Below are 16,000 nucleotides of genomic sequence, written 5' to 3'. Positions count from 1 at the left end.
CTAAGGAAAAGCAACATAAATCATCCGGGGACTGGGTTTCAATCTGTTAGTAGAAACCTTAAATATAATTAATGGAATGAAAATCGCGGCATTTGCATCAGATGGATAAAGAAAAAATTAATCAAGTTTATCTAAACAGAACTTCAGCTATCCATCTAAATGCATTTGATAGTCATATGTCTGGGGGAAGGACGAGCTAGGTCAAAAATGGCTGAAAAACTAGACGTTTACTTTTTTTAAAGAGAAAAAGGAACTGATTTACAACTCTTTATTACAATATAAAAATATTGAATTATTCACATCAACACACAATAACTTTGCCTCTGAAGGAACAGCGAACATCCAGTTCTCGTCAAATTTCCACAAGAATAAATAACAGTAAGGACGTTCCATGCGGACAGCTCCGTGACCCAACGAGAGTGTCCCACAATAACTAAAGCGAAGTTATTTATTCTACGGCGGGATCAGCAACATCGGGACTGTCCAGAACGTTAGTGCTGGGAGAAACCCCGTCCTGTTTTGCCGTCCCTTTTTCGTAGCGTTTCAGCTCGTCTTTGAACGCCAGAAGTCCCAGCTGAGCGTGCGACACTTCGCTAAGTGCCCTCGACCTCAAACAAGCCCGATGCTGGTCGACACTCAAGGTCGAGTCGCATTTCTTCTCGTGCCACATGTGAAAGATACCCGGATCGGTTGCTCGGATCACCGTCAAGGTGCTCTTGACATACTTACGATACAGCATCACATCCTCTCCTCCCCACCCGACGATTTCCTCGTCGAAGCCGCGAGTCTTCAAGAAGTCACTGCGGTACTGGCAGGTCATGCCGTAACCGAAGTCCCGCCAGAATCCCGTGTCACGCGATATGACCAGCTGCTCGGTTTCCGAAGGGATCTGCTTTCCCTGTAGCGAGTACACAATTGAAGGGTTGTAGAGGCTAAACACGATCGGGTAGTAGACTTTCTTCCCTGGAGATGTGTTTAGGCGACACCTTTCTAAGAATTTGGCTGAGAAGACGATATCTACGTCACAAAGGAAGAGGATGACGTCACCCTTGCTCCAATGCTGGGCCCCGACTTGTAATCCCTTCCCTCTTGAGAACGTCTCGTTGATGGTGAGGAGGTTGAGGTTCCTGAATTTCGTTTCTCGGGATATTTTCGTGAGAATCACCTGCACCTCGTGCAGGCCTTCTTCCCCAAAATAAACCACAGTCAGGAACACCCTGCGGTCGTGACGTATTCCCACTTTGACGAACTTCTGCATGAAACTGCGGAATGTGTCGATCCTGCCCGACAGCGGCAGTATGATGTTGATCAGCTCCTTCGAAGTTTTCACCACTTCGTCGTTGACCACTTGCACCTGAGCAAAAGGACGTATAAGCACCACCTTGTGATACGCGCGCGAAACGTTCTTTTCTTTAAAGTACAGCTCGTATTGTGTTCCGGTCGTGGGTTCGTTCCTGAAGATCCCCTCAACAAAATCGTCCACTGTGTAGCGTTGCTTTCCATGACGATCTTTATTGACCACCTCCAGTGTCCGAACGAACACTTCCAGCAAGTCTTTTCTCTTGAATCCAATCGGTTTTTCCACGACCCGTTTACCCAATCCCAGCTCTACCGGGTACACGCGACTGAAGGTGAACTGGCTAAAAGGGATGACCTCGTACTCATTGTTCAACTGGACGCCATGTTTGATTTCTGCCGCGTTGACCTGCTTGGTGATGAATTCTGCGCAGTCCTCGATGACAGGCATGTCGGACTGCACCATCTTGATCGGGATGGGATCGATGTTATCCTGTTGAGTCTGGAAGCCTTGCAGTTTCTTTTTCAGCTCGGCGATTTCTTGCTGTAGTCGAAGAGTCTCTAATTTGAACTCTTCTTCCTTCTGCCTCAGCGTTTCTGTGTAGTAATTCTGCTGGGGAGGACTGGATTCCGGGGACATCGGTCCCGATACGAGATTTTCAGCAATTCGTAGTTCCTCATCTAACTTCAGTCCACAGCGACCAATGAACACCACCGAAGCCAAAGATACGCCAAACAGCAAAAGGACCACCCTTGTTACAAGCCGCATTGTTCAAGGCTCACCTAATAGGAATATCTGCAAGAAGAAATAAATTGAAACATTATTTTCACTACAGTAAGCAGAAATTTGTATTCTTCATTACAAAAATTATTTTAAAACTTTACTTAGTTTTATATACACACCGTAGTGGGATCTTGAATTTGAAAAGATTTAAAATTTAGCTCCTAGCAGTTGTAAGATTAGAGAGATGGTCTTCCGATAGTTTTAGTACAAATTCATAATACACCAATTTGAGCGTTTGGATTTTAATTCTGAGAGAAATCGTTGGATATCAAACTGCCCAGGCGAAGTTTGGTCCTCACTACGTAGATTTGAAAGTTGATCAGTTAATACGTAATGCTAAAAAGAGCAGAATATTACAAGGAGAAAGATGTATGGTTATACCGCACATAGTAATCAGCAATTGAGTTTGAATTCCCCGCTGGCATTCTATTTTTTTTACTTGAGGGAAGGGGGGAAAAGATGATGGAAAGCTGAGACTGCAGAGAGCGGTAATAGCGAAACTATTCTTGTGCCAAGTATAATTGTAATAAATGGCTTCTCTTAATAGAAACGGAAGGAAGAAATCTCGAACGTACTCTTACGTTACTCGCTGTTCTTCCAGAGGAAATAAGACGTTTCTCAAGTACTCGGATAAATCAGGCCAACTTACTTTCAGGAAATGACGACAGAAATTCAGCCGCGTGGAACGAGCAAACAGCACTCCTCAACTTAGCTTTACTTTCTTCGTATCGGCCACAGAGGAAGCTACGAGTTCCTTTTTATTAAATGTTAGCGGATTCCTCAGCGCTTCGCGTTAAGATATGATTCATTTCTACCACGACAGCAACTCTGATTAGTTTTCTAAAAGTTTTCTGCACGCGGAAGAGTACCAATTGCCATTGGTATGTTCCTAATAAGCGATACAGAGTGGTCTTCATTTTTTAGATAGCCAAGGATTATTCCAGCTCCTTCAATTCAATTCAACGTTGCTGTTGATTTATCTTCTACATCGAGTAGGTTGTAATGTGGGCCTTGTTCTTCCTATCGAAGAGAGGTGAATTTTCATTTCTAATGGGCACCAGCACTCATTAAGTAGTAGTTGTTGTGCCTCATGCAATTAGATCAATAGATTTCTTCAGAATAAATGGTAAAGTGACCAGTTTGTTAGTCTATGTTGAAAAATAGCGTCTTTCTGTTTACATAGAATAAATTGTCTGAACAAATTGGGATTAAAACTAACATCTACGTGTTAGGATGTATCTAATAAAGCAACCATTTCTTAATATGTTTTCTGACTTTGGACGTTTTGAAGTTTTCTCAACAGGAAATAAAGATATCCATTCCGATAGAAGTGCGCAGTAGAGGATAAGAACTGCGGTCTCTGATGTAGTAAGAAACAAAAAATCTGTGGACGTACAACAACTGACTGATTCTTTTTCTCCTGCAAACATTCCCGTAAATCTGAAACCTTATTTGAAGCTACGCCAAAAACAGCAGAAGGCAGCTTCTTATAACATACGCTAGCATGATTTCAATCACTCACTGATGCACGCGGAAGCTTCTAAGCAGCACCACAAAAACTCTTATCTCGGGCCGATGACTTTTGCCGTATACTCTACTAATAAAGTTTCCGCTCTCTCTCTCCTTGAAAGAACTTAGAAATTCTTCGGCGTGCCTTGCCTTGTCTCTATGGTAACCATGATTGAAGTCGACATATGACAAATTTCCAGGTCAGTGTATTGAAGCGTTCACCAAATTTGGTCAAAGGAATGGATATCGGTTAACCCAACCAGGCATCGAACAATCCCCTGTCTCCTTCTTGGGTTCTTTCGTGCTGGGTTAGCAAAATATTCTGTAATGGCACGATTTCAATTGTGGCCCTACGTCACACGACAACATAAGAACAATTTCAGGTGGAGAACTGTACTCCAATATCCTGTTATACAAGAACTCTGATGCGTAATATTTGAATTTCATATGACGCTTTCTCGATTTTCTTAGAAGATGAGAGCACAGATGTTTTTCAAAGAAAAATATTGTACTCAATTTAGAACCAGTGTGATTTCTCTTCCACCCCATCAAGGAATAATAATTTGAGTAACCATGCATTCCTTCTTTACGCAAGACGAGTGAAATTTATTCGTTTACATTGAAATGAGAAAGCTTAATGGTCGCAAAGATTTTGTCCGTTCCAAAATAGGTCACATTCACTCGCCATTAACCTACCTTACGTCTCAAGATCATTGATCGTGACCTATTTTGAATACCAGAATAGATTGCAAAGTTCCGTCTTCACATGGCCTTCAGAGATTTTTTTATTCTTTGGCTGACGCAGTAAAATCAGGTGTTTTTAATGCTTTATTCTTAGATTAACAATATTTTTTTAATAATATTTTTAATTTAAAAATTTAATAATATTTTTAAACTTTTTAGAGCTTAAATCAGAGATTTCAATAGGTTTAATTAAAATAGTACGCGTTTTTATAAAAAAATGCTTTAATAAATGTCACTTACTTTTGTAGATCCTGGAATATTTTTTATCAGTTTCACTGCGAGATATATTTGAACTCTAGGTTCCATCTTCGTTTGTTTATACGAACAGCGCCATCTATAAAACATTAATTTGAATAGTGGTCATTTTTTTTATATACTGTAATATTGTAGACTGATCAACAATGATTTCTAAAGGCGTATTAAAACGTTTATAATTAATTAAATTGATCGGATGAAAGCGAGCAATTTTATACGTAAAGCCATTAGATTATGGAAGGTACATTTTAGTTTGAATTATTCATTAATTAGTTCTCTGAAAAATTCCTTTTAAATTAATCAGGTCTGTATTTACATATAATATCAGCTTAACCGTACGTCTGAACAGATTTTTTTTGAAAAGCCCTCAACTGGTTGACAACTCAACGCTGTCGAGGGCATAGACCTCCTTATATGGATGACTATTCTGTAGCAGGGTCCTAGGGACATGGCCGAGAAAGTGGGAATCTGTGTCCTCCAGTTTAATTCCTTCAATGACAATTTAAAAGATAAATAAAATTTCTTCTTAAAGTAGGCGAACAATATAATAAAAATAGTTATTAGCTGACATACAGCGAACCTCAAATATCGATACAAAGAAGTATTGATCGTCTACATCTTACATAAACTTAATAAGATGTGTTAATGACATTTTATTCCCTTAATTAACGTTCCAAAGTACTGAAAGTCCTAATTTCGTGATTGCTGAACTTTATTTTCGCTTTCAGAAACTAGATAGGCTCTTCGGTTATTATTTAGGTGGGACGTGAAGCGGAAGTGACCTGTCTTACGCTTATATTTAAGACTTATATCCATCACTACTGTCGGAAAGTACTTTATTTCGTACCCAGGTGAAAGGTTGCCCGCCTGAAATAACTGTTACGTTTCCTTACTTCAGATATCTTAAATAATAATTTATTTCGGGACCAAATTTAAAAGCAGCCGAGACGCTTCGAAGGATCTCCACACCAGCGTGTCTGACTGCCAGCATAGCTGTCTGCTATTGATTTATCGGTGATCGATCGTTCAAAGCGAAACGTGCAGACGTAGATTTGGAGTGTAATGGAGCGACATGATGTGTGTCGAGACTTTCATCTGTCCACTTAAGCACCTTTGAGGTCTGGCCAGGCCTTGTGTTGCGTCACCTCATTCCACAGGTCTCATGTCAGCTTTCCTATCCGTATCTCGTTTTCGATAAATGTAATTCGCTTCACCAATGGGAAGGGGCAGTCATACTTTGTATGCAAAAAAGCGGACAGTCGTCTGTCCGTTCACATGTAATAAGTCAACTTCCAATCTAGCTTTCTGGAACCATCCGAAATTTCATTAAAATCTGACCAAGATACATCCGGCAATTATTATTTCTTTTTCAAACATACTGGATATTACATAGGTTGCAGTACACTCATTGGAGGAACGAATGGCAGACCTTGAAGCGAAATATAGAATAAAAATCTGTCAACGATGGGCGAATCCTGCCAGTGTGTAAACACATACATCCTCTTCTCCCTTTCAGAAGCAGTCACACCAAATGATGAATTATAGTTGGTGCCATCAGATAGTTTTTAAACCCATTATATCTTTTACTGGTGATGCTTAATTAATGTTTGAAAAGTTCCAACTTTAAACTGACACCGAGAGTTGGCTTCGGTGCGAAAATTGTCTCCTTAGATGAATAATTAATTGAGCAAAACAGTCTTTCTGAAACGGAGTTGATTAATTATTTCTCTTATAACGTAAAGTTGACGTACGCGTCCTGTGGTGTGTACTACAGTAAATAATTTAGTAGAGCAAAGATTGCTCGCAAGCGTAGTTCATTTTTCTACACTCTAAGCAGAGATTGTGTTGTCTATTCACGTGAGGGAGCCATAATTCCTATTATAATAATTGTCAGCCTTCCGGAAAATGAGAAAATTAATTGTAACCGGCAACGTCCTTCCTTATCACAATACTTGGGTTGCGCTAGATCTCGTGGGAAATAACTGTCTTATCTCTGTTGCAAGGCAGTAATAAGCGGGGCCCACACTGCGTATGGCAGCAGTTTGGTTGTAATTAACCGAAGCTGTTGGAGGAAATGAGTTGCCTCTTTAGTGACAATAACAATCCGTTCTTTCTTCTACAAACGAGCTATAGTATTAAAGTATTAGCTTAAATATACGCGTGCCATTTTCGTATACGTTACACTAAAGTAAACTGCAAATGATGGTAATAAAACAGAGTATAATTCTAGTGACGTGCACGATGAGAAAACTTCAGAGAAGTTTTCTCAAATTAGAAATATATACCTGCGTAGTCTACCTGGATATTGACACAAACTCCAACTTACTGTTATAAGCTTAAAAGGGCTGAATATAACTGGATACTTGGGCTTTCTCCTACTCTGAGATCGAAGTTCAGACAATCCTTCTACCAACCTCCCTTTGTTTACAGTAATTATGCAGCCCTCCTTTATGAGCATTAGAATTCAAAAATTTCAATACAAACCATCTAAAGATTGTTTGATATTGGGAATTGATGTTTTCTTCACAATTCTGTATCATAAACATCATTTCTATTACAACAGAGTTCAGCTAAAGCATATTTTCAATGTCCTTCTCCATTAGCTTCCATACACAACATCTGGGACCTTCTGAAACGTCTTATCTCATCATCAAAGATAATCCGACAAAGTTTACGTGAGAGGACAAGAAAATTTTCTTTAAAAAACCAATTAACAGATGGTGAGTTTAGTATTAGTGTCACAGAGGATAAACAATGAACTGGGCTTAAGGGTTATTTCCTGCTGTCATTAGGAGAGTTCAGCAATATTCCTATTACGAATGGTAGACGTTCTGCTTTAACCTTACGTTTATTAAAACAAAAATTCCTTTTTTGATAATGTTTGTCTCCAGATCAAAGGTGATGACACCCATTTCTTTCAGTGAAAGGAGTGGGTTGTCAACAAGATGATGCATTTCTGCGCGTGTATGTCTTAAGAAGAATCCACCCACTTTCGCGAAAGACAAGTCAGATAGCGCTACAGGATACGCCTACCATATCTATGGAGAGAGGTTTAAGTAGGATATTGGCACAAATGAGAAGTAAAAAGTAAGGCAAGTTATTGGGAAATTCGCATAACTTTGAGGAAAAATCCAGATAACTGCTCTCGTAATCTTTAGGACGAATCTCAGTAGGCATGTAGTGCTCGTGTCCATCGGGACAGTCGACTGTCTAAAAGAAGTTTTTCTTATCACCCAACTACGCTTTATCTTTGGTGTTGACTTAAGACGTTTCAGGAACCTATATGCGTGGAAATAATAATAACAAGAAATAGTAAGGCTTATAAAGATAATTTTAAATTCTTAAAAAGAATATTGCTGTCAAAACTTACTGGTTTCTGGGCTACACTCAGCGGAAGTGTTAAAATCGCTGGCGGAGGAATCATTTGAAAGAAAACTTTGTCTCCAAATCCGCTCAGACCTTTTCCCATTTCCTCTCCTGTAGATGCAACTCTTCTCTTGGTCATACTCTCAACCTCAACGAACAAGCACGTTCGTATATTTCAATCTTTTTTTCCAGACTTTCCTCACCACCCTACACAGAGGTCACGTCATGACCGAGCTCACAACACACATCTGTGCTAGTAAAGTTGCCTACCGCTCTTCCCGCCAGGGCATCTCAGATTTCACGAGACTCACTGAATGCTTTGTGGAAAATGCCAAGCGAGCGCATGCGCGGTATCTGAAAATCAAAGAGAGGAGAAACTGCGACGGAATATCCCACGCACCCTTTCCTCGGAGATGTTTGCGTTTTTCTATCGAAGTTTAAATTCTCGGAGTGGCGCCGTTCACACATTAAAACACGGAAGTGTTGTTCTGTTATTCGATTACAAACATACATTTATACAGTCACGTTAATGAAGTAATCAAAACATTTAACAATTTTCCATCTTTTATAGGAACTTATGGAGCAGAGAGGAGGGGTAGCCTCTAGTCCAGTGAATCTCAACAGGGGATGAAGCGTCTAATGGTTATCAAAGAGACTCCCATGAAGAATGGACCTAAGGTGGTTATTACCAATAAAAGGATCCCCAGAAGCGTTAAATCTGTAAGTAACTTAGGATTCAACAATGATTGTTCCATAATTATACTATCTTAGTATAATTTTTCGAATAACCGAACTCAGCTAACATAATAGTTCCCCCAATAGAGAAAATGCAAGAAATCAACAACAGTTCAAATCCAAACAACTGGACAGAATGTTCCACAATGCATTTCTTGAGCTCAAGAACCATCATAACATAGATTGCAAAAAGATACTCAACTCACAGGAGTCAGATTTCCAATGAAATCGCAGTGAAATCTCCACGTATCTGTTTATATTTAAATCGTAAGCCTGCGTAGAAATTAGGAGACATTTCTTGGAAGAATAAGTTGACTGTGTCTTTAAGTAATTTTTTTTTCCTCGTCTTGCATGTACAGTGGAAGACCCACGTGGCAGTTAGACATGTTTTATTCTGTCTATGGCTCATGTAAAATGAAACTCGAGAAAGAATTCTTCCGTCTGCGACATTTGTGTCATGGGTATGAGCAGTTTCTAAAAAAGACAGCGCTAGTTTTGTGCTCTTTTATAATAAATTTAATATCTCTGGCTTAATAACAATCGCTACCTTCTTCCTGGTCCTACAGAAAATCAACCCTTTCTTTAATAGTTAGTTTTACATTAAGTGAAACGAGTATACCTATAGAAAGAACTGCATTTTCGTGCGAACAAAATAATTAAGTTTTCTTACCTCATTCTAATACTTTTTAGAGTTTGAAAAGCATTTCCCTTGCCCTTATATCGTTCCAAACTGACCAAGGTGAAATGCTTTCAACTATTTTCATAAATATAAACTGCGTAACATGGCGATCAAACATTACGGTTTGCTTATCTTATTGTGGGGAATGGGATATAAAAAGTTGTTTCTGTTTTGACTTCCACCTTACTGAAGTCACAAACCCACATCTGACTGCAATTCACAAATAAGTTCGGATTCTAGGGTGTTAGCAGAACATTAAAGACACACTGTTTTCAATAAAAATTTACAACCTTTAATGAACATTATTATCTACAGCATTTACAAAAAAAACTACTATTCTCAATTTACAAATTATTAATATCAGTTGTACCTTACTTAATATGAATCCTCGATCTCTTTCTCTTTGCACCTGGCCTAATTTAATGACGTAGGTTAACATATCCTTACAGTACTACCCTTATAAATATAATTTATTTACTCTTCCCCTGTACCAACCTTAGTAACTAACTTGCTAACACAATAGGAACGTTCCTTTTTTAAAAGACTATCACTTAATTGCTTACAGATCTAAGTTATGAGTCCTTGAGTTCAAAATTCGAGAGAAAAAAAAACAGGCACAGACTTACGTTCCGAAATTGCCGCTACTTACAATTTCCTTGCATTCCGACTTTCTTTCCTTTTTTCTTCTTCATCTGGCTACCGTGTGATGTGAACTCTGACCACCACAAAAATCTACTTCAACCCGCTACTCACGGCTTTTCTCTCCTCTTAACCACATAAAAGTCAGATACAGAGTGGACACTTCTTCCATTACTTCCTTCCCCGCCTGTTTAATTTTTTAATTCCTTCCTATTTGCTAAAACAACTCACCCCAGTTGTCTCCCTAGCGCAAAAACCAACCCTTTTTAGAAATTTCTTTTTTTTTCCACACTGCAGTATGGCCTTTTCGTGTTCACACCTTCTCTGCTAAATATATCGAACTTACCCAAATATCAGCCACTTTTCCCTGTTTACTTCCTAATAGTGACTTAGTTCAAAAGAGATGCTGCATAATCCAGTTTCACGTTCCTATTGTTCTTACCCTCAGCATTACTTGTTTCCATTTAGCCACTATTTAAGATATACGTGTATAACTTTCCCAGATCCAGTGTTTCTTCAAATTTTAACCATATTTACATTAATACTTCCTTTAAATCGTCCTTTCTGGATTTATTTTAGCAAAACAGATATTTGAAGGATCTAAGTCAGAGGTGTGACGTTATAAAGTAAACAACTGTTGCATCTCACCTTCTTCCTCATAACTCTACGGATATATGTTGCAGAAGCTGAGAAATGAGCTTTCGTGGGATTGAATACTGAGTTAGCCTTATAAACAGCCTCGCTTTGGGACCCTTCAACCGATGGTCCCGGTCCAAACCACAGTAATCAGTCTCACATGACGAAGCCAGAACGCTACCAATTTGATTGGAGTGATCGTAAGATGGGACAGGAATGAAATTGGTAGCGAAAAGATATCGAAGAAAAACCTGAGTCCAATAAGGATAATAAAAAGGAGTATCTTTTAATAGGCATTGCTTTCTAACGCTTACGTTTTAAATCTGTGTCACGTGTAGCTATGTATGTTCTTCTTATTTAAAGAAGAAAAAACTGTTTCCAGTTGACATTATAAACGGATTTTGTTACGCATGGAACCATTTGCCAGGATGGCTTCTGCCATCCTAGTTTCGTATGATACAGGAAAGAAACAACGAACCGAATACACGAAGAGAGAAAGCTATTTTGCATTCTTCTGCTTTAAAAAGGCAAAAAAACCTGTGCCATTAACAACGGTTTCTATTAAATATAAAACCAGGATGGTAGCGTCCTTAATACGAAATGCTTTTTTTTGTTATCACTTAATCGGTATAATAGAAGAAAGAAGCGAATCGATTTTAATTTTTCTAGTGCAAATGGAGAGAAAGCTACTGTGCAGTTCTGTTTCTTGTTTATAAAAAAATAAATTGAAATCCATTAAGTTCTGCAAATGAAATATAAGGCGTTAAATATCTTGTGCTGAAAAAACTGAAGTCACAGACAGGCACTGCAGTAATAGACCATTGGAGAAGCAGATTCCAGTTCATTAGCACTTAATATCCTCTTAGATGACATAATCCACCGATGAAAGCAAATAGTCATTTACTATTAAAGAAATCAGCATTTTATTTTAAGCTGAAAAACTCAGAGATTATTTAATCTTATAATAGATGGAATTTTAACTTTTATAATCAACACGTCATGAATGCAAAACTTGAAAGTTTTGATTATGAATTTGCCAAAAGAATAGCGGCTTCGTTGCAACGTTTACTAATTCTAAATCACCACTGGACTCTGCAATCCCTATTCATACAGATTCAAACTGTTTAGATAATAGAACTCGGCTTCAAGTAAACAAGACTTCTTGCGAGTTTCTAAGAGCAACATTTCTTGTAGTGTCCCAAATAAGCCGGAAGTGCAGACAACAGTTTTGTGGTAGTGACAGCCCGATTGATTACTTGTACGACATTGGCTTGGCACTCGTAATGAGGGCCAGCTGTTGTTCTGTCCAGCGAACACAGATCGATTAACCAAACATCTGGATCTGGGAACATGCTGTCCAACGTAGGGAACAATCAATTAGCAAGTGGGCGTGGAGAAGATTGTTTTGATAAACTCCCACAACAATCAGTTCAGATATTCGATGACATTTGACCGGATCGAAGTTTTAGATCTCCGAATGTTGTTGTCACTCAATATTTGTTCAAGTACTTTAATGAACAATAGGAAATCGCATTGTTCTTGTGGTTTTTCATCCAAACAGTAAGCTGACGCTTTATGACCTTAATTCACACCAAACCTTATTTTATGAATTGCATCTTTTGTTGAGCTACGGATATTTTAAGTTGGTTTATGTTTGACAAGAGTTTGCTCTGTAATGTACTGGCCACTGTATTTTTGTATTCGAACTAAGAAGATACTGGTACGAAGCGTAAACCGATATTGAATTACAAATAAAACTCGAACACATTTTCTGTTCCTTCTTTCCTCCCCAAAGGAGGCCGGGATAGGGTTCTGCTTACGGCAGAAACAGTAACCCATCTTACAAGGCGGATTAGCTGGCGCCAACGAAAGTACAATTTTATTTATAAAGAAAAGAGAATAGAATTGCAGTAAAGGGCGATAAAGTGTCATGGGGATGGCCCATAAAGTGATGTCAAGGAAAAAATTGGTCACTTTAACCCCATTTTAAGGACTATAGCTCATCAATAAAGAATAGCAAGCGGAAGAAATATCATTTAATCCTCTGGAGTTCATCCATAAAGTATATTACGCGGAGAACAGCGAAAGGGCATTTGACAGACTGCAGCCATCAAATTGGACACTTTTTGTCTGATGGGAATCGCTGATGAGCACGAATACAAAGTCAACGTTCTCCTGGTATCCCTTGAGCAAAAGAGAAGGCAGTATACTTTGTGATACGAAGTTTCACACCTCGTATATTTAGGCGAAATTCGAAACTTTGTGATCAAAGCAACCAACTATTTTAATTGTGAAGTTTATCGATTTTTGTTTCTATCAATTCTTATTTTAAATAAAAGTAGGGGATGTGCCTTCCGAAATATTAACTAACGATGCATTAAACGCGGCAGCCATTTTGTTTTGTAATCGATGAACACTCCATAAACTGAAGTTTGGTTTTAAAATCAACTAACAAAGACTTAAATGACCAGTGGAAATGTCATCCAATATTTGATTTCTAACCTACCTTAAGGACTCCTCAATTAAGTTTCTCTCCGATTTGAAATTACTTATTAGGATTTGTGATCGTAAGAAAGACTTCTTAAGTGGCTGGCGAACACAGCATTAAGGGTTTTCCATTAGTTGCTTTACTTGCATGTTTAATATGTCAAGTGTCGTTTTTACTTCAGTTAATTAGTGTAGTGTCGAGTTTCAAACCGTGGATAAATGACACGAAGGAAACAAAATCGTGTCTGATTAGTTTCGGTTAGAACACGCTCGATTGCTTTTGACATCTCTGAGGTAATTGCATTCTTTGTTGAAGACGGAAACATCTTGAGAGCAATAAGTGTCAAACAACAGTTGTTCCTTTCAAAAAAGAAACCGTAAAACAGAGCCTGTTGTACTCCCTTCTCTAGTGTTCTTGACACATTTCATACCGTTAAAATCCCAAGGAAAATTAATTTCAAAAGTTTTACAATGGCAGCCAGTCCGATCAGCTGCAAGAAGACCAACGTTTTCACCACTGTCCGAGTCCAGTTTTAAAACTCTTACCTGCATTTTATCACAAAGTAATTGGCCTTTGAGATAACTTTAATCTTATTTTAGTTTGTTAGTGAAATAAAATGTATTCAAGTATAAATAAGGATCATGAAATAAAAGACGTAATGGATTTTAGGGCCGGCCCATTGGTATAAACGTACTAGTTGAACGATTAGGGTGCCAAGAACTTCAACCAGGTTTTGGAGGTGGGTCCAATGCATCGTTCGACAAGGACTCCAGTTGTTGGTTTGGTGTCATTGGACACTTAAGACCTTGGCTGGAGTTTTATCGGTTAGTGATGCATTACAGAAAGATGCAAACTGCTTTGTTAGTCGTAGCTTAAAGTCCACTCCGTTCCTATTCTTTAAGGCAAGGAAGAAAACTTTCTCCATTTCCTGAAAGAACATTTTAATGAAGGGTGGACTCTATTTGCTATCATGGTCCACATAGGATTGGTTTTAGCAACCGTGCTCACCTGATCTGAAAGACAAGAATAATCCAAATACCGTTATAGAACTAAAAGGAGAAACAAAAGCGGAACTTTTTAAGTTTATTTGACATTACTAGTAAAATAAATAAAACTTAGTAGGTTTCTGTTACATTAATTTATCTTTCTTACAACAGTCGCTCATGGAATTCGACTCAGAAGGAATGAGATGTTTTGTGGCTTCGTGTAGTTTGAATGTTCAACCGGAGACTCTTGACCACCACTGGGCCATGGTCCGTTTAATAATACAGTGGGTTGGTAGCCCAGAACTTAACTACAAACTTTCAGATCTATGGTTTTATCGCCACCTACTGAAACGTATGAAAACACGATAAAATAGTAAGACGTCCAGAATTACACATAAATATAATATCATAAGTAGGTTCCTGACCTGAAACATGAAGATGCACAGTTTAAGATTCATCAAGAAAAAGTTCGATCTGCTTCTCTTCTTTTGAAGAGTCTGTTGAATGATCTACGTGACTATGTACAAGTATACTGGGGATATAAATCACTCTCCGGAACAAGACGTGACCCTGTTAAAGAAGAAGAATCGCAATAAGGAAAAAAAAATACAACAGGGCTATTAGAGAAGTAGTTTAAACTAAGAAGAAACTTACGATACTTAAGAGAGTATAATGTACATGTTCAACGTAATCGACAAAAGACTTGAACAATATATTTTCCACTGACTGCTAAAAGAAAGAAAAATTGTTAGCTCCATCTGCTGATACTTTTCTAAACTAAAGTTGACCATAATTAGACTTAGGCTATTGTATTTTAATGCTGTTTTCACCGTAGCTCCCTCTGTCGGCATTGCTTCAAACATTCAGGAATTTCTGCGCAACATATCTTCAAATATATTATGTTTGCATCCACAGAGACGAGCCGATCGCCTTTTCCATTACTGACCTGTTGCTGTCTTAGCTTGATATCCTGAGATTTTCTCCCAAGGGAATAAAGAAGAAAAACATCTACTTTTACTTTCCAGAGAGTTGGTGAAGCCACTCGTATTACAGCCGCGATTGTCACGTCAGATGGTGGCAGAGAAAGTGTGGTAGGAGATCACCTTTCAAGTTCTTGGAGTCGCTAATGGAAGCCACATCTGATAAATTGATCGAAGTGGAGAAAGGAAAAAGTGCTTTCCGGTCTGGGTCTGTATTTTCAGTGTTCTATGATTACTTCGTGCTTCATAACCTGTCAAAGATATCTCTTCATAAGAATCCGTAGTATTCTCATTTAATTATGATACAATATCATAGACAGACGCGTGGATTGATCTCAATATAATCGAAATATTTTAATAAAAATAATCCTGTGGTTTTTGTCCTTTGCGTATAAATCTTTACTGTCCAAAGTAAATTACAACAGTCTATCGAAGTAAACTAGCTTTTTTCTTTTTGGTATATAACAGATTCAGTTTCTGGCCAATCTCATACGATCTTTTATTCATCGAACGACATGGACGTGGCTAAAAAAACTTCATGTGAGTAATGTTTAAGTTGAGCAAACATTGTTGACCACACTATTGAAACTTTTAAAGAGGATTAACAAGTGCTGTTCCTCTTTAGAATGATATTTTAGCTTTTTGTATTGCGATTAGACGTGGATCTTCCACATCTAATTCAAAATTTCTTAGAATAGTTTTCAAGTCCGTTGTCCCAGTTCTCTTTGCTCAGAAGGAGGGGGTAAGTGGGCCTCTGGAATTAGTGCAATGCTGCTCACTGATATCATTATCGGAATAAAGCCAAGGCATATAAACTGCTAGTATTCGGGTGAAGGAGTCTTCACCCTAATATCAATCACAGAATCCATCTAGAATGGTTACTTCGTTCTTTACATTTTATCT

At 38.3% G+C, this 16,000-nt stretch overlaps 1 protein-coding gene across 2 annotated transcripts; it reads right to left on the bottom strand.

Annotated features, from left to right (window-relative positions):
• Positions 1 to 254: 254 nt before the first annotated feature.
• Positions 255 to 14,634, bottom strand: LOC150081565 (chondroitin sulfate N-acetylgalactosaminyltransferase 2-like). 2 transcript variants are annotated; one of them, XM_090379406.1, is made up of 3 exons: positions 14,543 to 14,634; positions 4,574 to 4,667; positions 255 to 2,092 (listed from the first exon to the last, which is right to left on the bottom strand). In XM_090379406.1, the coding sequence occupies exon 3, from the start codon at positions 2,063 to 2,065 to the stop codon at positions 449 to 451; it is 1,617 nt and encodes a 538-aa protein (XP_090235532.1). In that variant the 5' UTR covers positions 2,066 to 2,092; positions 4,574 to 4,667; positions 14,543 to 14,634; the 3' UTR covers positions 255 to 448. The 2 variants fall into 2 exon arrangements, with proteins under 2 accessions (XP_090235532.1, XP_090235531.1); XM_090379405.1 differs by lacking the exon at positions 14,543 to 14,634 and adding an exon at positions 7,959 to 8,217.
• Positions 14,635 to 16,000: the final 1,366 nt, after the last annotated feature.

The sequence above is a fragment of the Mastigoproctus giganteus genome, chromosome 8 (genome assembly GCF_048544385.1).
Source record: "Mastigoproctus giganteus isolate SK-2022 chromosome 8, ASM4854438v1, whole genome shotgun sequence".
Lineage (NCBI taxonomy): Eukaryota > Metazoa > Arthropoda > Arachnida > Uropygi > Thelyphonidae > Mastigoproctus > Mastigoproctus giganteus.
This window is presented reverse-complemented; position numbering and strand designations above follow the sequence as displayed.

Coding starts and splice junctions, on each gene's coding strand:
- LOC150081565 (XM_090379406.1), bottom strand. CDS start 2,065: ATGCGGCTTGTAACAAGGGTGGTCCTTTTGCTGTTTGGCGTATCTTTG.